This window comes from Gopherus flavomarginatus, chromosome 24, assembly GCF_025201925.1.
Source record: "Gopherus flavomarginatus isolate rGopFla2 chromosome 24, rGopFla2.mat.asm, whole genome shotgun sequence".
Lineage (NCBI taxonomy): Eukaryota > Metazoa > Chordata > Testudines > Testudinidae > Gopherus > Gopherus flavomarginatus.
Window position 1 is genome coordinate 14,566,337 of NC_066640.1, and position 21,447 is coordinate 14,587,783.

General features: G+C 38.8%; 1 protein-coding gene across 8 annotated transcripts; it reads left to right on the top strand.

Annotated features, from left to right (window-relative positions):
- Nucleotides 1-8: 8 nt before the first annotated feature.
- On the top strand, nt 9-19,471 carry LOC127040197 (semaphorin-4D-like). 8 transcript variants are annotated; one of them, XM_050934047.1, is made up of 14 exons: nt 9-148; nt 953-1,098; nt 4,442-4,501; nt 5,217-5,315; nt 6,331-6,430; nt 7,790-7,900; nt 9,395-9,546; nt 9,890-10,065; nt 13,722-13,878; nt 14,259-14,481; nt 15,680-15,795; nt 16,278-16,444; nt 16,634-16,686; nt 18,535-19,471. In XM_050934047.1, exons 1-14 carry the CDS (start codon nt 40-42, stop codon nt 19,317-19,319), a joined length of 2,454 nt encoding a protein of 817 aa, XP_050790004.1. In that variant the 5' UTR covers nt 9-39; the 3' UTR covers nt 19,320-19,471. The 8 variants fall into 8 exon arrangements, with proteins under 8 accessions (XP_050790004.1, XP_050790008.1, XP_050790005.1 ...); XM_050934051.1 differs by having other exon boundaries at nt 18,804-18,924; XM_050934048.1 differs by lacking the exon at nt 14,259-14,481 and having other exon boundaries at nt 13,722-13,873.
- The last annotated feature ends 1,976 nt before the right edge of the window (nt 19,472-21,447 follow it).

The following is a 21,447-nucleotide window of genomic DNA, read 5'->3' on the forward strand; positions in this document are numbered from 1 at the left end:
TAAAACTGGATAGATTATATTCTAACTGGATTTCTGAAAATGAGTGGCACCTCTGCTGTCCTCTGTCTCTATCTTGTTTATGGATTAATGCAACAGATGGAAGCCTCTATCCTGAGCTGCATTCCCAGAAAAACAGTAACATACCAAAGTAAGTGTGATAAAACTCTTATGTTAAAAATCCATGCTGAAGAGTAGTAGGGTTCCCTTTGTGTGCTAGGTATGTAAGAATTGCCAGCTAAACTGACTGAAACAGCAATTACTTTATTTTCAGTTAGCTTTTGGCCAGGATACTAGTATTATGGACTCCAATCTCTTGAATGCTATGATATCCTATCTTTAATCCCCACAGGATGTTTTCACATGTTAGGCTTTGTGTCATCTGAAGGATGGTACTTTCAATAACACAGTATCACCTAACACCAAGTTGGGGCATTGATCTCCAGTACAGGTTCAGAGAAAAGAATGCCACCTACTGCATAACCAACCCATCTTTTGTCATCCCTTAGCATTTCCTCATCCAAGTACTGACACATTCCAAAACTACTTAACTTGTGAGATCTAACAGGTAGAAGAGTTTTGCTTTTCATGCAAAGAACTCTTCGTGATAATCTCGAAGACAACACAGTTTTCAACACCATTGGTCATTCTTTCTCCCCCAGATTCTTGTATGCATGTTCTGCTGTGATTTACCCTAACATTAAATCTCACGGCTGGAGACTTTGGTGTCCAGTTAATAATGATTTTGTGTTGGTTATATAGAAAAATAATAGTGGAAATAAAATATCTATATATAACTGAAAATTATTTAAAACACGATCCTGGAAAATGTGACTAAAATATAAGCCTTTGTCCCACGGCTATCCATTTTTCAGTCTGGTATTTTTGTTTCATGGCAGTGGTATTTTTGCAGCAAATAATTTTTAAAATAACTTTATAACTTGTATGTTTTTAGATGGAAATATAAAAACTTTTATGAAACCAGGATTATCCAATTTTTCCACACTCTTGGTGAGTGAAGAAACTGATATCTTATTTGTTGGAGCCAGAGATGCTATATTTGCACTTGACTTGAATGACATCTCAAGAGAAATAGCCAGTGTAAGCTGAACAACTGTTTATCCCTTTTTAAAAAACCTGTCTTGCTTAAGGCTATATTTTTTCTGAAATTTAATTTTCAGATCTTTAAAGACAACAGTGCAATGTCTTGCAACTGTTAGTATGAGATAGATGTTCAGTCCTATGATCTGGGGAATTACAACTGTCTATGAAGCTTTTCCAGTAGGAATATTGAGCACTGTACTTAAGAGGTTACAAATTCAGTGTAGTGCTCAGTGATGATAATGGACCTTTCAGATCTGGGAAAATGTAGACCAAAGGCCAAATCTTTACTCTTGGGACTGGCACTTATGTGAGTAGAACTGTTAAAAGCAGTTGGACTACTTATCATTATTCACATGAGTAAGAGTTTGCCAGATTGGTATCAGTCTGCTTAATGCATATGAGTGCCTATTGTAATGACAATAAAAGTAAGGCCCTTTTTGTATGTTTTGCTTCTTGGCGCTGCAAAGTGCTGAGCATCACTGAATTTAGTTGGAAATGAAATTGCTCAGAACCTCAGGTTTCAGAGTGGTAGCGGTGTTAGTCTGTATCAGCAAAAACAATGAGGAGTCCCTGTGGCATCTTAGAGACTAACAAATTTATTTGGGCATAAGCTTTCGTGGGCTAAAACCCACTTCATCAGATGCATGGAGTGGAAAATACAGTAGGCAGATATATAACGAGATAACTGGCTCGGTGGATGAGGGGACATGTTATTCCTTGACTTTAGCAGATCTTTTGATACGGTCTCCCACAGTATTCTTGCCAGCAAGTTAAAAGAAGTATGGGCTGGATGAATGGACTATAAGGTGGATAGAAAGCTGGCTAGATTGTCGGGCTCAACGGGTAGTGATCAATGGCTCCATGTCTAGTTGGGAGCCAGTATCAAGTGGAATGCCCCAAGGGTCAGTCCTGGGGCTGGTTTTGTTCAATATCTTCATTAATGATCTGAAGGATGGCGTGGACTGCACCCTCAGCAAGTTTGCAGATGACACTAAACTGAGAGGAGTGGTAGATACGCTGGAGGGTAGGGATAGGATACAGAGGGACCTAGACAAATTAGAGGATTGGGCCAAAAGAAATCTGATGAGGTTCAACAAGGACAAGTGCAGAGTTCTGCACTTAGGACGGAAGAATCCCGTGCACCGCTACAGACTAGGGACCGAACGCTAAGCAGCAGTTCTGCAGAAAAGGACCTAGGTTACAGTGGACGAGAAGCTGGATATGAGTCAACGGTGTGCCCTTTTTGCCAGGAAGACTAACAGCATTTTGGGCTGTATGAGTAGGGGCATTACCAGCAGATCAAGAGGCGTGATCATTCCCCTCTATTTGACATTGGTGAGGCCTCATCTGGAGTACTGTGTGCAGTTTTGGGCCCCACACTACAAAAAGGATGTGGAAAAATTGGAAAGAGTCCAGCGGAGGGCAGCAAAAATGATTAGGGGACTGGAGCACATGACTTATGAGGAGAGGCTGAGGGAACTGGGATTGTTTAGTCTGCAGAAGAGAAAAATGAGGGGGGGAATATGATAGCTGCTTTCAACTACCTGAAAGGGGGTTCCAAAGAGGATAAATCTAGACTGTTTCAGTTGTACCAGATGACAGAACAAGGAGTAATGGTCTCAAGTTGCAGTGGGGGTTTAGGTTGGATATTAGGAAAAACTTTTTCACTAGAAGGGTAGTAAAGCATTGGAATGGGTTCCCTAGGGAGGTGGCAGAATCTCCTTCCTTAGAGGTTTTTAAGGTCAGACTTGACAAAACCCTGGCTGGGATGATTCAGTTGGGGATTGGTCCTGCTTTGAGCAAGGGGGTTGGACTAGATGACCTCCTGAGGTGTCTTCCAACCTTGATATTCTATGATACACACTACATGACAAGATGGGAGTTGACTGACCCCCCACTCGGTAAGGCAACTCCCATCTTTTCATGTACTCTGTGTGTGTGTGTGTGTGTGTGTGTGTGTATATATATATATATATATATATGCCTACTATATTTTCCATTCCATGCATCTGATGAAGTGGGTTTTAGCCCACGAAAGCTTATGCCTAAATAAATTGTTTAGTCTCTAAGGTGCCACAAGTAGTCCTTGTTGATTTACTCTCATCCTTGCAGGATCAGGACCCAAATCATCTTAGTTAGTGATAAAGCTACGGGTTATAAAACCTCAGGGGTGCTGTTAACAGCACAGTAACTACCACTTAAAACCTCTTGGCTCTCTGACTGTAGATTGCATCTCAACCCTCCAATGCCCTCATGTGGAACAATGACTTAAATGACACAGTACAATTATTATTTTTGCTGAAATATTTTCATAAATCCAAGGTAACTAGATACCTCTGTTCAAGGTGGTAATATGCATCAGTCATTGCCTGCCTATCTCTTTGTAATTCCTGTTTTTAAAACTGAAGACACAGCTGTGCCATGAAGGATACAAATCTATAAAATCTGCAGCCACTCAGAGTTAGCTCTGTTGGATAGCATTGTATTATTTTTTCGATTGTGCAGCTCTGTATCATACTGATTTGTGCCTTTAGACTGTAATAGTTTAATTTTTAAGGTGCTGCGTACCCACATCTCTCATTGACTTCAAGTGAAGGGGTTTAATTATTCTTTTAGGTTCCTCTCTCATGAAATCTGTTTTGTGATATGGCATTTTTTTATGTAAATAATTTACAAATATAGAAGTGAAAGAACACTAAGATATTATGAGGCATATAAATTTAGATCTGATGTGAAAGACATGCCTTCTGATGAGGAAGTTGTGTGTTCTGTGAGGTTTCTGTACAAACTGGGGCCCTCATCTTGTAAGCTGTTCCATGTGGGTGAATTCTACATGCTTGAGCAAAACCCCGATGAAAGTGAGGTGTGTGCTCACGCAGAGCAACTTACAGGATTTGGGTGTGGCTGAGCATGTTGCAGAGTCCATAGGGGAAACTGCTTGTGCTTTGTGACATCCACTACAGTATTCTAGTGATGTCATTGGATGTAATTCATTTATAAAATGTGCTTTTAGCATCTTGTGTCCCACGTGACAACCCAGAGACTGTCAGTAAAGGCCAAATCCAGGAACTCATTACCTAGCCCAATCAGAAAGCCCCTGCTCACATGGGGTCTATGTTCTCCTGGGGGCACTTACCCCTGGGGTAACTCCTAAATCTAGCCCCCTCTCCTGATGCAGTGGCATCACACCAGCACCACTGCTAGGGGAATCTCCATGAAGGTGGCAGTTGGGTTTGCTCTTTAAACTAAAATGTAGATTTATTTTGGTTTTGATTTTACATTTAGAATTTTAGACCAAAAATCACAGTGTGCTAAATATGGGATATTTTTTGGGTTCCAGGAGGACTGGTTCGCAACAAGGGATAGGCAATTGGAATGCATTCGCAGAGGAAAGGACAAAGTAGGTAAAGTGTTCATTTTCACTACCTAGTTATTAAATAAGTTACCATATTGAATAGCTTTTTAAAAACAATAAGCAAGTATATAGGAATCTGGTTTTGAAACTTCTATTCTTTTACAGTGACTACACTTCTGACACACCTCACACTGCATGCATTCGGTCTTGCATTTATTTTCAGACTGTTTTCTGTTTGGCACTACCCTCTATCTATATAGTGCTATGCATATTTAAGCCCTGATCCTGCAAAGCACTTTTGCACGTGGGCAGTAACACTGAAATCAGTTGTGACTGTTTACATGCTTAAAGCTAAGCATGTACTTAAAGTGCTTTTCTGTGTCTGAGCTTTGCACAACTATATATGTAATTATCTGAGGAAGTGGGTATTCACCCACGAAAGCTCATGCTCCAATACGTCTGTTAGTCTATAAGCTGCCACAGGACTCTTTACTGCTTTTACAGATCCAGAATAACATAGCTACCCCTCTGATATATGTAATTAGTAATTTCTGTAAACATACTTTTAAGATCTGATATTGAAAATTGTTGAGTATTAAAATTTGTGTTACTCTTTAATTTATCTATTGAGCGTGAGTCCAGTGTATTTGGACACATTCTATGTGTTTTAAGGTCTTGCTTGCTTTTTGTGAAGGCACCTGGAAGCCTTCATGCACTCGCCCCTAAGTATGAAAATTTACTGTTATTTTTTCTGTTTCAGGTAGATTGCCGAAACTACATCCTCCTCCTTCATAAGATAAATGACACTAATTTATATGTTTGTGGAACCAATGCATTTTACCCAGCTTGTGATTACATGGTAAGCATTTTATATACTTAAATACAGCCTTTACTGCGTGTGCATATAATTGTTTGATTAGTATGGTAGATCTGTAAGCACCTTTCCAAGTAATTTTCCTATGGAAAATTAGTATTAATTATTTTATTGTAATTATTTTAATTTAAAAAATTAATTATTTGTAATGTATGATCATAATGAAACAAATTTAGCAGCAGCAATTAAATGCTTGCGTTATGACTTCTGTATTTTCCATCTTTTGCTAGCAAGTTTTATTTCTGGAAACAGTCATTGTCGTTTCTTATTTTGTTGCCTTGTCTCTGCATATATTTATGAATGATTTTCATGCTTACTTACTGTATGTATATTTCACTATTCTTAGTTCCTTTCTTTGTTCATCTAGTCATGTTTTGCTTTGAACAAATTTTGTTTAAAAATAAAAGTTAAAACAGGATTACATTTCAGTTGAGTGCCAGGAACACCATTGAGGCTATATAAATAATAAATGCTGACAGTAGGTTGCAAATCAGATGAATGCTATATTTTCACCAAATGCACCTATAAGAGCCTAGCTTTTTATTTTAACTTACTTTCTCACATAGCAGGCGACTTATAAAGACTGAGGGCTTCGCTGTAGTGGCAGTTGTACCTGATTTTAAATTTGCTCATCAGTATTTAGGGAATTTGCATTGTTACTTCCAATAGAAGAGCGTGCATTCTAAAAAGAAATAAATTTTCCAAACCAAAATGTATTTATTTGGTTTCTTACCCTCTACATAATCTCAGCAGATTTAAACTGTGACTCTGGGCAGGGTGTTTTGACAGTGGCCAATTAATTGAAAGAGGAGTTTTCATATTAGCTAATTAAAAACAAAGAAGCCCAGAAAAAACAGACTGAATACATATCTATTTGTACAAATACTCACATTTCCATATTCACTCCATGATTATTTTCTTTTAAAATAAATTGTTAATTATTTTATTTTATCAGATGTGAGTCTTACTTTCAGCATGATAGAATGATTGTTTACAACAGGTCATCAACAGTACAGATATTCATCTGCAAGGGAAAGCTGAAGAAAGCAGAGGAAGATGTCCTTTTGAACCTACTCTGAATTATGCTTCTCTGTTAGTTGGTATGTTTTGGGAATTTCGTGTAAGACTAAATCATTTTTCACTGCTAATCAGATGTCAGCTACTATAATTCTCATTTGATGTCTGTGCATGTTCATGAAGTGTTAACCACTGATCTGTTGTTTAAACATTGGAAGAGAACACAGATGAAACTATTATATAAAAAACTAAATGGAGCAGTTTTTAGTGCGTTGATACATGTGTCTCCCTTTTGGCCTCTGCTGGCTCATTGATAGGGACTTTTTCAGAAAGATTAATTGCTAATGATTTTCTTAGTATGATTCTTGCAACCATATCTGATATCCTTGAATCTAACTGCTTAGTCTTGAATTTCTTAAGTTTCAGATGTTTGAAGGTCACACAGGCACTGTGAAATCTTTCAGATGTATTTACTAGAAAGCCACATGGAAAAGATTTTCTTTCTTGTGCAAAAACTACCCTTGAAACCTTATTCAATGTCCCTTAGCAACATTTGAGATTACCAGAGTGGTTGTCTGGGTCACTTCTCTGAGAGTCCACCTAGCAATTGTTGTCTTTCAAACATTCATTGTATGTTTTGTCCTTTGCCTATTAAACTATATTCTTATATTTATCCTTTGACCTTACTGGAACTTTAAATTCATGTTGCGTCCTCTCCATGTTAACTCATTTTGGACCTATGCACAAATACTAAGTGAAATCTATTTTTAAGAGACTGCTCAAGGGACTGACATAAAGTTGCTTAAAAAGAGGTAACCTTCAAATAATGATAAAAAAGATTTGTACTTGGTAGGTGCTGGGGATACTTGGCTGTTTCTTAAGAAAACAAGCTGCCTAGCAGGACTGATGTCTGGTGTACATAATTCACCATGATTCATTATAAATGGTGAGGAGGATAAATATAGAGTTCACACAGCAATGTTCTTCACATTTTTCTGTTAACTCTTCTTAAGGTCCACTCTAGGGGCCTATAGATACTCTGAACAATATCAATATATAAAAGTTTCACATTCAGAGATCTTCAGTTACAAGCAACATGTAACTTCCAGCTAGTTGAGCCTTGATTCATTTTAGACAAATGTCTACAAAGCTAACAAAACAAAATACATTTCTGCCCCAACATCTTACAATCTTTCGAACCTAATTCTGCATGGTGCTGCGTGGACTCAACTCCTAGTCAGTTCTGTAGGAATTGAGGGTGCTCAGCACCTTGCAAGACCAGCAGCCTAGACTTTTCAGCAGGTAAAATCATAGCTATACATGCTCCTCAAGTTACTTTTGCTATAAATATTTGCATGTGAGAAATACATATAACTTATGACTGTTCCTTTGCATTGTAAGAAAGTATTTTTTGCACTTTTATTTCTTTAAACTCTTCACAGATAGTGCATTTTATTCAGCCACTTCAAATAACTTCTTGGGCACTGAGCCTATTATACTTCGCAGTTTGAGAAACCATCTAAGGACAGAGTTTAAAGCATCTTGGCTAAATGGTAAGATGTTTTTATACATATTTTAGCCCCTGCAGGGCAAATATTCCATCTTGCTTGATTTTTTTTTAAACACAAAATTAAGGAACGCACCCATTTTTCTTCCCGGTGTAGAGTTCTGAAAGTCTAATGTGAGGTACTCCCCCTTGCCGTATATAAGGATTTAGATTACATGTCACTGTTTATGTTTAAAGGCAGCTGCCATTTTTAAGATGCCTGCAGAAAAGTGACATAGTTTATGACTCTGAAAGCATGGGAGCCAAATGTTAGATCATAATTATTTTCAGTCTTTCTTGATACTGGTTTAAAATTCAATTGAATTTTATTTTATTGTGAAACTTTTTAATATGTTAACACCTGTAACATTTGTTGGTTTACTGAATAAGTATCACAATAAAGCAGAGGCTGGTTTAGGACCTCATCCCAATTCTGTCAGTATTGTAACTAACAACCCTCTTTGATAAGCACAGGCAGCAGTAGATTTAGCAGAACAGATTTTGTGTGTGTGTATTTCAAATAACATGTATATCTTATACACAGTGACAAGTGCTTCACACTGAATAGTGTGCAAAGCAAAAACTGGTTGGTGCATCTTTTTTCTAACCAGCTTCCATGGCATGCTAGACTCCACTAATTAATATAGGATAAGCTAACAAAATGCAAATAGATAAGCATCAGTAATGGATTTCAATATTTCTCTAGTCCTGTTATTAGTAAACACAATGGATCTTAAGGCATCTTTGTAGGAATTGCTACAGTTTTATATCAACTTTTATACAGGCCCTAAACTCAAAGGCAAATAAACTCCTAAAAAAATCAGATGTTGACTTTGAATTTCCTTGTTTTTTCAGAATTAAGTCTGTTACTCCCATCTCTACCTTACTTCATCTTGCATGTCTGTATTGCAGGGTCTGTATACACAAAACCTATTCTAGGCATGCTCACTTTTGTGGAGGGTTGCTTTTTTATTTCTCTAGGCCCCTTTATTGTCCATAAAATGGTTCCTCTCTCCATACAAACCTTATTCTGCATAAAATTGGAAGGGAGATAAATGAGCATTAAACGCCTCCATAAACCTTTACTTTAGAAAATGTAAAAGGTTCCCATTTAGCATTGGTGGTAATAAATTTCATCTCCTGTAAAAGGTAAATCTAGGCATCAGTGTACCTCTAACTGTCTGAAATTAATATGCATTGATTTTGCTGTGTCCAGAAAAAGCAAGCTCCTAAATTGAGGACTAAAGATAAAAGTGAGCTTATAATTAAGGACTAAGGTGAACAGGCAATTAGTAGTCCATTTTCACTTGGATAGATTTAAAAAAAAAATTGTGTACTAACTCATAAGCTCTTTCCATTCCTTTCCTTGCCCACCATTCTAAGAAAACATTATTTTACTACAGTTAAAAAAAAATCCACTTTTGATATGTATGGTATTTCATTGCCTTTTGTCCTCTACATTAGAAAAAACTGTTGCATTATGTGTGTTTATATATTCCAGAGCCCAGCTTTGTCTATATGGATATTGTGCGGGAAAGTGAATCTAATCCAGATGGAGATGATGATAAAATTTATGTGTTCTTCACTGAAACAGCTGTTGAATTTGAGTTCTATGAAAAACTTCTGGTGTCAAGAATTGCTCGTGTCTGCAAAGTTAGTATTTGTAGTATAGTAATTTTGTTTAAAGTATGTAAGTAGTTTAGATAAAGCTTCATGGCAGAATGAGCAAACATGGTTCCATCTGCATTGTCCATCTTATCAATTAAAATTCTACTGCCAGGCTTCTATAATTGAACTCACTTCCTTCTCCTTCCACACTCTTCAGAACCCCCTGTTCAAACTTCCCATGACATTCAAATCTCTTGACTTTGAAAATTCTGATTCATATAGGAAGACTGAACAAGCCCTTGTGTGATAGTGCTACCAAGTGTGTTTATGTGAATTAAATCAGCCTGCTTTATAAACTTTAAAGTGATGACACTTTCCCTTCATACAGAGTGATCTCGGTGGAAAACGCATATTGCAAAAAAGATGGACGTCATTTTTAAAATCCAGACTTATCTGTTCCGTTCCAGAATCAAATTTCCAGTTTAATATTGTTCAGGATGTCTTTTTACTTAAGAGAGCAGATTGGCGGGAAAGCATGTTTTATGGTATTTTTACTCAACAATGGTAAGATACAAGAAATGCATGTATTACTAATATTTTGAAGTAGTTTTTCAAAGCAGAGGTTGGGTTTGTGTATCTGAAAATAATTCAGATATTTTGTAAACCTAAATGTAAAAGCTTTCTGGTACGTGAATTGCTGCTGCATTAGTTTCAGCCCCTAAGCAAAGCTTTTCTATTGTGGTTCGTTCTGTAGGAAAGTTCTTCAAGTGCTTGTCTATAAATATTCCACTCTTAGTGCTCATGCACCCCCATGCACTCGAGGTCAGTGTCTTTTGGCCAGCAGTCTCTTCTTGCAGCTGTGTATGTGCTATGAGTGTCTTCATGCTCACATAGTGAGAGTATAAAGGTCGGAGCAGGCCCAACCATCATTCAGTTCCTTCTTGTTGCCCATTGCTGGGAGAGAGCGCTCCCCAGTGTCCCCATGTCTTGATGAGTTGCTTTTTCCTAATCTTTACTTAATTATCTATATAGTTGCCTGTTGGAAAACTGTGGGTAGTTTAGGGAGTTTTTATCTGCCTTATTTGCTGTTTCATTTCCTCATCTTCTTGGTACTGTGGCTTGGAGATGTCCCATTCTGAGTAATTCGATTTGAAGTAATGCAAGGCAGCCATTCCAACATAGAGGAAGCATCAAGATCTGATGCTTCTTTTGGTAGAGCTGTACTGCAATCTTTGTCCAAGTATACTTCAAGTACCTGCTTCCTTACATCAGGTCACTGTTTCAGAGTCACCAAGAATGGAATATACACGTCTACCTCAATATAACGTGACCCGATATAACACAAATTCAGATATAACGCAGTAAAGCAGTGCTCTGGGAGAGGCGGGGCTGTGCACTCTGGTGGATTAAATCAAGTTCGATATAATGCGGTTTCACCTATAATGCGGTAAGATTTTTTGGTTCCCAAGGACAGCGTTATATCAAGGTAGAGGTGTATATGGACAGGCACTCAGAGAAGATAGAAAAGTTACTTAACTTTACAGTAACTGGAGTTTTTAAAGATGTGGTGTCCCCATATATACTCCACAACCTGCCTTCCTTCCTCATTATTGGGGAATGCTATAACACCTGGATTCTGCTATGGTGATGGAAATGAATGGCAGTTGGGTCCATTTCACTCTTCATGCCTTCCCCATGTATGGCTCCAACAGACACTTGTGGCCAGAAGGCTCCGATCTTGAGCACATGGGGCATGTGCACATCGAGAGTGGAATATACATGGACAACACATCTCAAAGAACTCCAGTTATTGTAAAGGTAAATAACCTTTTTTTTCCTGTGGCTTTGAGGTGCATTGTTTAGTTATTTGCATCATAAAAGCTAGAACTGTTTGTTTATGTTTTTCTCCTCTATCCCCTGTCAAGTCAAACTTCATTTGGAAATTGATTTCACTGAAGATATAATCTTCTCTCTCTCTCTCTCTCATTTTCTCTTTTGTTTTTTATTATATGAGGAAATTGTATAATAATAATAATTTATAATAAACAGATTATGAAAGTACCTGAAGCTTGCTATTATCACCAGAATCTACAACAGAGGATGGATTTGAATTCATTGTTGAGCTTCTGAACTTTCTGTCTCTTGTTACAACCAAGCTTATGTGAATTTGGATTAGTTGTGAACCCTTCACATAGACTGTAAACTCTTTGGGGTAGGGGTTGTCTTTCACGATGTGTTTGTACAGTGCATAGCACAGTGCGGCCGTGATCTTGATTGAGCTTTCTAGAGTAGACAATACTGTAATACTACAAAGAATGTAATCCTTTGATAATGGAACTCATGCATGTAGCTATTTAGCCCGTCCTAGTTATTTATGTGCTAGGTTTATATCTATTGCTTCCAGCTGGTGAAGTAGCCTTTCCAGGGTTTATATGTTCACTGCCTTCCCTCCAATGGTAACTTGTCTCTAATGAATGCAGATTAATCTCAGAATTCAGTAGTGAGCTCTCACTCTAGTGTTAATGGCCTGATTGCAGCCATTGGTCAGGGACTCAGAATAAGACTTGATCATTTATTCCTAAAGTGACCAGATGTCCCAATTTTATAGGGACAGTCCCGATATTTGGGGCTTTTTTTAATATGGGCTCCTATTACCCCCCATCCCCTGTCCCGAATTTTCACACTTGCTATCTGGTCACCCTATTTGTTCCATATATTTGAATGGAACAGACTTGTTGTTTGATCTGACTGAGTCAGCACTGCCATTTGCTGAAGCTAGGTGTTTTCAGTCTCTGGGCTAAAGCTTTTAGTTGAAGACTAACCAAGGGCTTTGCCAGTCCAGACACTTGAGTTAGGCATTCTCTGGCAGGCTGGTGGAAAACCTTAAAACTAACTAAACTTAAATTGACTTTGTTTATCACTTAGATAGAACAAAACCCTGACTTCTTCCTGTGTTGTTTCCTCTATCAAATGAAGCAGCTGGGCTTCCAAGATGCAGAATAAGCAGTACCCTCATGAGAGGAAACCACTGCAAGTTGAAGTATCCTTCTTCCAAATGCAGCATCTGTCAAAGCTCACTTGTCTAATCTAATACTTTCTGAAAATAAAAACAGAACTCCAAGCAGTTTTGACAGCTGATGAATTTGATCTCATTCTGTGTGTGTGTGTGTGTCTGTCTGTCTGTCTGTCTATCTATATAATATAATATAAAGAGGCACAGACAAAATGTACCAGAATTGTGTATGTCAAAGGGTACCACTGCAAAGTAATCGTGAAAAAGTAGCTTTGGTAGTTTGTAAAGGCATCAAAATCCTGAGATAGATATCTAGATCAATGAAAGTTGCATTACTTTGTCGCTGTATCAGTTTATGCATACTGTATAATTTATACCACCATTCACATCCCATTGATTTTGGCCACAATGTGCGTAAGTGGGATTCTGCAAGGGCTCCTCTTAAATTTCGTATTCTGATTGTGGAAACAGTCACTTCAGCATCATGGAATTCAAATGAGAGGACTCTCCCTATGTACCTAGTCTGTTTTCTCAAGGGCCAGTATAGCTATGGGCATGGGTTAGAGAGGGGGCCACATTCTGCTTTCAGTTACATCAGTGTAAATCCAGTGTAACTCAAGTAACTGGAGTCTTTCTGGATTTAACTAGTGTTACTGAGGTGAGCACCTGACCCAGGCCCCCAATTCACCTTTAATCCATATAATCTTTCAGATTTAATTTTGAAAACTATTTCAGACTGGATACAAAGGGGAAAGACATACTTTATAGCAGGATGAAATAGTGGGGTTTGGGGAGGAGAGAATTATATATAAAAAGTGGAGAGCAGAAAGTGAGACTAACCACGATGCTTAGATCTGTCTGCCTGCTGTCATCTAATTTATCAATGAAGAGTAAAGAACTAGTCTTAAGGTGTACATCTCCTAGGCTGTTTGGAGTTAATTTGGAGGCTGTTACTTGATTTTTAACAAAATAGATATTTTTAATAAAATCCTTTACGCAGTGTCTTTTTCCTAAGCATTTCTCAGCAAATCACAAAAACAGTGATTGATGCTTTTTAGATGTGTGTTTATGTACATATATTCACTAACCCTAAAGAGAAAATAGCAACATGCACTGCAAAAAAGAAGTTGTTTTTATAGCCTTCACTTCTGCATAAAGGGCAAAATAACTCACTCACATTGTCTCTTTCTTCTTTTTCACCTCTAAGGGGAAGGTTGGATATTTCTGCAGTTTGTGCATTCAGTATGAAAACTGTCCAAGAAGTCTTCGCCAAAGGAAACTATAAAGGGCCAGTGACTGTGGAACATTCCCATGTTAAATGGATGGTGTTCAGGGGAGAAGTGCCACTCCCACGTCCCGGTGCTGTAAATACTCATTTATTCTCTTCTAAAGAAAACATTCTCTTGATTTTCTTTTCTGCTAGAGAATTACTAGTCCAGATTTTGCCAGTGTAGATGCAGTTCCATGGCCAACACAGAGACATCTTGTCCCCATCCCAGGTCTGTGTGTGTGTGGAGGCCCCCTGAGTAGGCACTTCTCCTGCTCAACTCTACCACTGGGGTTAGACGGTGCGACTTCCTTACACAGGTCTTCAGCAGGGTGAATTTCATCCATAGTGAATTATGGATTCCCATTGTGAAAGTTGGGTAGAAATCGCTAAAAGTTTAGTACATAGTAACAGTTGTCTGTAAATTGGTAGAATATAAAAATGGTTGTAATTATGTTTGTTGTACATTGTTTCTAGTGCATTGATAATTTTGCCCGGAGTATTGGATACAACACTTCTCTTGATTTGCCTGATAAAATTCTGCAGTTTGTTAGAGACCATCCTTTAATGGATAATGCTGTAAATCCAATTGGTGATAGGCCAGTGCTACTGAAAAGAGGTTCAAATTATACCAGGATTGTAGTAGACAGAATCACTGGCCTAGATAAAAAAACATACGATGTTCTGTTTATAGGAACGGGTAAGTGGTTTTATTTGGGGCTGCGGGTGGGGGGGGAGATTTATTATGGAAGAGTTTGTTTTAGAATTTTTTTCTGAGCCTTCAAAAAGTAAAAGTATCTATTGACTCCTAATAATGCACCAAAAATCCTTTGTCTTAATTTACCACTTATAATGTCTCAGACAGCAACCAGGCAGGGGGGTTTATAATGGGCCTTCAGTTTCCTTTTTCCTCCAAGTTATGTTTCTAGCTGAACTGCTTTATTTCCCCAGTGTAAGATACTGTATATTGTGTGAAGACAAATTTCATCTTATGGGCCCTCCTTCAGCAAAACTCTTAATGCTTGACTCAGTGGGACTTGGGTGGAGCTTTGCTGAATTGAAGCCATTGTGTTTGCAGTTAGGTAGATGTAAATTTTGAGTGTAGAGCAGGCCTTAGTGTAATGTTTGATGAATGATGTTTTATTGTCTGTTTCTTTCCTTTTTAAAGCTTGTGGAGATATAGTTCATAACCTATGTTATCATTAGTTTTATTCAGAATAATAATTTTCTTTGTAGCCTCACTGTTTTCTTTTGGTCAAGAGGTCTGCAATGATAGCTGTTTTCTACTTAAACACTTGTAATGTAGAATAGTGGCACTTAAAAATATACCAAGGCTTTCAAAAAATTTGTCATGGAAATGTCCCTCGCTGGCTTTCCCTAGCAAAATGGGCCTTACCTGTGACATAAGTGATGCATAGATCTTGCTGGCTCTCTGCACATGGGTAAATCTTGCACAGGATGAAGGGACTTCTGGTCAAGACTATTACCAAAAGCCATGAATTTCTTGAAGAAAAGGTTAAAATCTTTGTACAAGTGCAAGGAAGCAGAAGCTGACTTGCCAGTTTGGAATTTCCAGCCCAGCTCCTAGGTAAAGTGTGTGTTTGTTTTGTTCGACATTGAGGATCTGTTTGGAAATCTTCCATATCAGAAGACCCTCAGTGTGGGGGAAATCTTCCAAAATCAGGGACGTCTCCATTGCTTAAAAAAATAATTACTTCTTACTTACCAGAAAGTGAATGGGGAAAATATTGCTGTGGAACATTCAGGAAATTTCCTGTCCTCAAGATTCATTTTCTAAATCTCTAGAAAAGGCTGATGAATTTTAAAATTGAAGTGAAAATGCTGTTATGCTCTGTTTGAACATGTTTCTCTTTAAAAATACATTTCATTTTATGCAGATAATGGATATTTGCATAAAGCTCTCAGCTGTGACGGGGAAATGTTCATTATGGAGGAGATACAGCTGTTTCAGTCCCCAGAGCCTGTACAATCTCTTAAACTGTCTTCTAAAAAGGTAGATCCTCTGTCTCTGCATTTTCAAAGGGATTGGTATAATAGTATGCTTCAGGCCTTCCTCTTTTTACACTGTACCTCTGGCTTTTCAATGTTATGTATATACTACATACTCTTTTCTAGCATCACACTGATTAATAATAAAAGCATATATGAGATTTTGTCTGTGGAAGTAGATATCTTTTGCATTTTAATATAACTGAAACAAACTTTCAAACACACATTTGGCAATTTATATCACTTTTAGTCAAAAATAATTCCCAAAGTTTTCATAAAGACTGTAATCTCTTCAGGCCAGGAATCTTGTCTTTTCTTATGTTCTGCAAAGCACTTTGTATATTCTCATGCTCTTTCATTAGTAATCTATTATTTCAAAGTATATTGTTGATTTATTGTCAAATCACAGAATTTGCTGTCTGGATGCCATAAAGTTTAAAAACTCTCACAGTGCTATAAAATAACAGCTCAATACTGCATTTCTAGGGCCTGCTATATGTAGGGTCTCCATCCCAAGTTGTACAACTCCCTGTTTCAGTATGCAGTCGATATAAACAGTGCTTGGATTGTGTTTTGGCAAGGGATCCTTATTGCTCGTGGTCTGAGTCTTTTCAGAAGTGTGTTCCAGTGGCTAATCAAACAGGAGACTTGCGGTAAGTAAAAAGATATTGCTTGAGGTCCATACATGAGATGATATTTTATCTTGCTTTTTAAATTCAGTTCTACAAATCAGTAAAATGTAACAAAACCAGGATGCATTCTACAGCCAATATCCTAAAAGTTTGAACATTTTTACATGCCTTCATGGTGTATTTCTTTTATTCATCTCTCTCTTCCTCCAGGGATTTAATCCAGAGTGTTAGAAATGGTGATGCTTCCAAATGTCCTAAAATAGGTACGTGAACATTTATCTTTAATAAAATATTGTTGAAATAGAATTATTTTCATTTTGTACTATTTCATGTGGGTCATATATCTGTGGTCATTGAAATGCCTTATATTATAGCTAAATTAAAATACAATCCAGGGGTAAAAACGATATTGATTTTTGACAAGAAAACACTGAGCTGATTTGGCTTGTTTGTTCTTAACGGTTTTGAACTTGGAGTCAGGATATTCTAGTTCAGATTGAAACCACTAATCTCATAAGAAGTTGAAAATGTGAACCATGACTTTTGAGGCTGTTGGTATGTTTCCCCCCATGCTACAGAAATCATGTGGGACATAAGAAGTCCTGTTAACTTGGTTACTGTGACTGACCCTTGGTATTGCTCTGCAGAAATATAACTCATATAGTCAGCTATTTAAAAAAAAAACCTGCTGGTTCAGAGAGAAATTTTAAAATATGAATTTGTGATTAATTTTTAAAAAGTTTTTAATTTGTAAATGTTTGCAGGATTAGGGACTTTACTCTTAAACTACACTGAAAACTTAAGAGGCAGCTATTATAGATTATAGGTCATCCATGTAATGTGGTAAAGTCAAAAGCATTTGTATCCTCAAAGCCCTGTCCAAGCAATATCTAATCCTTACAACTGCTTTGTGAGGCTAGAACAGCAAGTGTACAAATTGAGTGTGAAAATTGAGGCACAGAAAGGTGAAAAGATTTACTTAAGGCTACATACTGTGGGTATGTCTACATCTACAATTTTGCAGCGCTGGTTGTTACAGCTGTATTAGTACAGCTGTATAGCGCCAGCGCTGCAGAGTGGCCACACTTACAGCAACCAGCGCTGCAAGTGGTGTTAGATGTGGCCACACTGCAGCGCTGTTGGGCGGCTTCAAGGGGAGTTCGGGGAACGCGAGAGCAAACCGGGAAAGGAGACCAGCTTCGCCGCGGTTTGCTCTCGCGTTCCCCGAACCACCCTGCAAACCGCAGGGAAGGAGACCTGCTTGCTCGGGGGTTCGGGGAACGAGAGAGCAAACCGGGAAAGGAGACCAGCTTCGCCGTGGTTTGCTCTCGCGTTCCCCGAACCACCCAGCAAACCGCAGGGAAGGAGACCTGCTTGCTCGGGGGTTCGGGGAACGCGAGAGGAAACCGGGAAAGGAGACCAGCTTCGCCGCGGTTTGCTCTCGCGTTCCCGGAACCACCCAGCAAACCTCAGGGAAGGAGACCTGCTTGCTCGGGGTTCGGGGAATGCGAGAGCAAGCCGGGGAAGGAGACTAGCTTGATTACCAGAGGCTTTCTCAGGTATGCTGGGATACCTGCTTATTCCACGGAGGTCAAGAAAAGCGCTGGTAAGTGTCTATACTTGATTACCAGCGCTGGATCACCAGCGCTGGATCCTCTACACTCGAGACAAAACGGGAGTACGGCCAGCGCTGCAAACAGGGAGTTGCAGCGCTGGTGGTGCCCTGCAGATGTGTACACCTCCTAAGTTGCAGCGCTGTAACCCCCTCACCAGCGCTGCAACTTTGTGATGTAGACAAGCCCTGTGTTAGTCTGTGGCAAAGTGAGAATTTAAACTCAAGTTCCTGAATTCCAGCCCATATTCAGACTGTTAGATATCACTGGGAATAAGGCCAGCTAGAACCAATCTGTGCTATCATGCCCTTTTAGCAGATGGGAGGAGACAGTTAAATCTGTCAATTTTCTCTAGTTTATTCACGCACCTTAAAACACTCACTGTCCTTTGTGTCATGCTCCTTAATTAATCGTGATGTTTCTTTGAACATATATGTGGTCAGGCAGGTTAAATTAAGGTTTTATTGTTTTTAATGAAACCACCTTTCACAATTTCAGGAAATAATGTCAAAAACTGTCCCGTTATCATTGGCAACAGTGTTCATCTTAAATGCGCACCCATGTCCAACCTGGCTAGGATGGTGTGGAAGTTTAATGGGAGCAGTCTTCAGGCAGAAGAGTCTAAATACTTGCTTTATGATGGAGGAATAGTCATATTTAATGTGACAGTGGCTGATGCTGGATTTTATGACTGTCATTCTGTAGAGAGAGCTAATGGGAAAGAATTCCCTGTTACTGTGGCTAGCTACATTCTTTATACCCAACAGGACAGCATTTTCATTATTACTAAGAATTACACCACAAATCAACCAAATGCAGACACAACTCTGAAGGTTAAATCTTTGGTCTCATCTTCCTTGCTGAATGACCCAGCAAAACAAAGATCCCTGGAAGACCAGAAAGAGAAGCTTATTTTAAAATTCTTGGGAGCTGGATTTGCACTCCTTTTTTCTTCCTTGCTGGTTTGGAACTTTTACAAAGGCCATCTGTCTGTGCCTTGGAAGAGCAGAGAAAAAAGCTCAAAAACAGTAAATGTAGATTGTTTGCCAGGTCCAACGTTGGCTACAGAGGGGTCAGGCGCTATGAGGAAAAGTTCAGCCACACGAACTAACACCTCCACTGTTAATGAATCAGTACCTCTTGTGAGCTTTCCTTCAGAAGAGGAACACAGCGCTAATGTACAACACAACACAAGTCTCACAAAGAGATCTGGGACTTGCAGCTCACAAAGCTGTTTGGTTGAGGATGAGACAATGTTTCCTGTTGAGGAATGTGGAATGTAAAGTTTGAGTAGGAATCACAAGCCCATAATCTAGTGAGCCAAGTTGCTAAACATAAAATCATTTTCAGTTGCTGCTTTTGAAACAGGTTATTACATCAGTTTTTGGTATTTGTTTAACATGTGTTGCAAGAATAAACATTTGTTAAAAATTGATACTGAGCTCCTTTTCTGTAACATTGTGTGTTGCTGCACCATTATAGACATTAAAACTTCAGGAGCTGTTAATAATCTTTAGCACTTAAATAGTGCTTTTCACCTTCAGAGGGTGTCTGTTTACTCTGGAAGCCTTAATAAGGTGGTATTCGTAATGTCCCTGCGAAGTAGGTATTATCTCCATTGAACAAATGAGATTAAAGGACATGCTGATGGCCGCAGATGAAATCAGTGTCAGAAATGTGGATTAGAGATTAGAAATTCCTAGCTAATCTTCCTGTGCTCACACCATTGAACATGAAGTCTCCGTCTCTCTCTTCTTAGGTCTTTAATGTATTGTAAAGAAGGTCATTAAAAGGTACTCTATCTGTCCCAAACAGCCTCATGCCCCAGTTCATGTACTGCATAGGTAATGCAAATGTATTTTCTCAGAGCATGACCAAAATCCAGGTACCATAACCCTGTTTGTTAAATATCTTTGAATACCCTATATATTCGCCTGAAACAATCTCCATCTCCTTCTTTGGAGAGCAGCCTAGGTTCTCCAGCACTGAAATCCCTGAACAAAGAGCTGTTCTGCCTCTCTCCATGTCTAGTGCCAGAGGTATGCAGAGAATGAGTGCTTTCTTCTCTCCTCTCCCAAACATGTACAGTTTGCTTTCTCCAGCTCTCCAGTAGCCTTAGAAGCAGAAGTTTCCAAGGCTGCTTTGAACTTGACTCTCCTGGCCAGGAGCACTTTCCTGCCACACCACCACACTTGCTTTAAAACGATAATTGAAAAAGATGCTCAGAAACCAGGGTGATGAGTGCAGTATAATGATCAATAGAGAAAAGACCAAATCAGTTGTTTAATGTTTCCTTCACACTGTGGGTTAAAGTGTTTTTACATTAAAGTAGAGTGCCAGTCTCTCCTTTTGAATACATCTTTTATTCCTTAAAACCGTGTGCTTTACAATAAGGGCCTCTTGTATACAGTTATGTGCAAATGCCACACAAATTTTGGCCTGCTATTGAAACATACTAAATGCTCAGCAATGCTCATGTCCCAGATCTCTATATTTGGCAGTTTTGCAGATGCTAATTAATAACCATTTGCACTTTCCATGGAAAGAGCTAAAGGTGGGAATAGCCATTAGCCTTTCTAGCAGGATCGAGTAATGGGGTTGGAGAGTGAGAAGAGGATTTACATAAAAAATGTACAGCTGAAAATGAAAAGGCTGAAGAGCTGTTGCGAAACCGTAATGCAAAGGCCTCTCTGACTGCAATCACCCGTTGTATCAATGAAATGCAAAGAGCTAGTTTTAAGATGTGTGTCTTGCTTGGCCAGTGAATGTGATTTGAAAGGGATTATGCTGCTTTAAGAATACCCTTTAGGCAATAATCTGTTGTGTGCTCTTGACTGTGTTCTGAGCCACTGTGGAAAGAGCTGCGGGAAGATTAATGGTGCAAACTTGACAATAGCTGTGTAACTAATGACATGGGGGTGATCACAATATCTCATTTCTGTTCTCTTCTGGAGGGCAGGAAACAATAACTGTCCTCCCTCAGGGGGAGAAGGCACAAATGGAACAAAAACCCTGTTAAAGGACACCTCATAAGGTTACTAACACCTGCTTTTAGTGCAATTCCTGCTGATCTAATTACCCTAATTTTAACATGTAAAATAATTAGCTTCTCAGAGGAGCCATAGATAACCTACTGTTAGCAGGTCAATATGAAAGATATTGTGTGTCCTACTTTCAGCAGAGTCTTCAGTGCGGTTTATTTTAGTCCCTTTGTCATTGGTGGCCAGGTTGTGCGTATGAAGGACAGAGAAAATGGAGCAGAAGGAGTAAGGACCCAATTCATCTCTGTCCTGGCGTTGAACTTGGTTCTGGGCCTGGGAGAGGAGGCAGTCCTGGAGTTCCTGGTTCGTCTGCCAGCTCACTTTAGAGAGGCATCAGAGGCTGTTTTCACCTGTTGCCGTGGCCTTTCTG

Excerpts from the sequence above, each read along its gene's own strand:
- LOC127040197 (XM_050934047.1), top strand. The coding sequence starts at position 40 with ATGAGTGGCACCTCTGCTGTCCTCTGTCTCTATCTTGTTTATGGATTA. Across the intron at positions 149-952 it reads AAAAACAGTAACATACCAAA|ATGGAAATATAAAAACTTTT; the intron begins GTAAGTGTGATA and ends GTATGTTTTTAG. Across the intron at positions 5,316-6,330 it reads ACCCAGCTTGTGATTACATG|GTCATCAACAGTACAGATAT; the intron begins GTAAGCATTTTA and ends TGTTTACAACAG.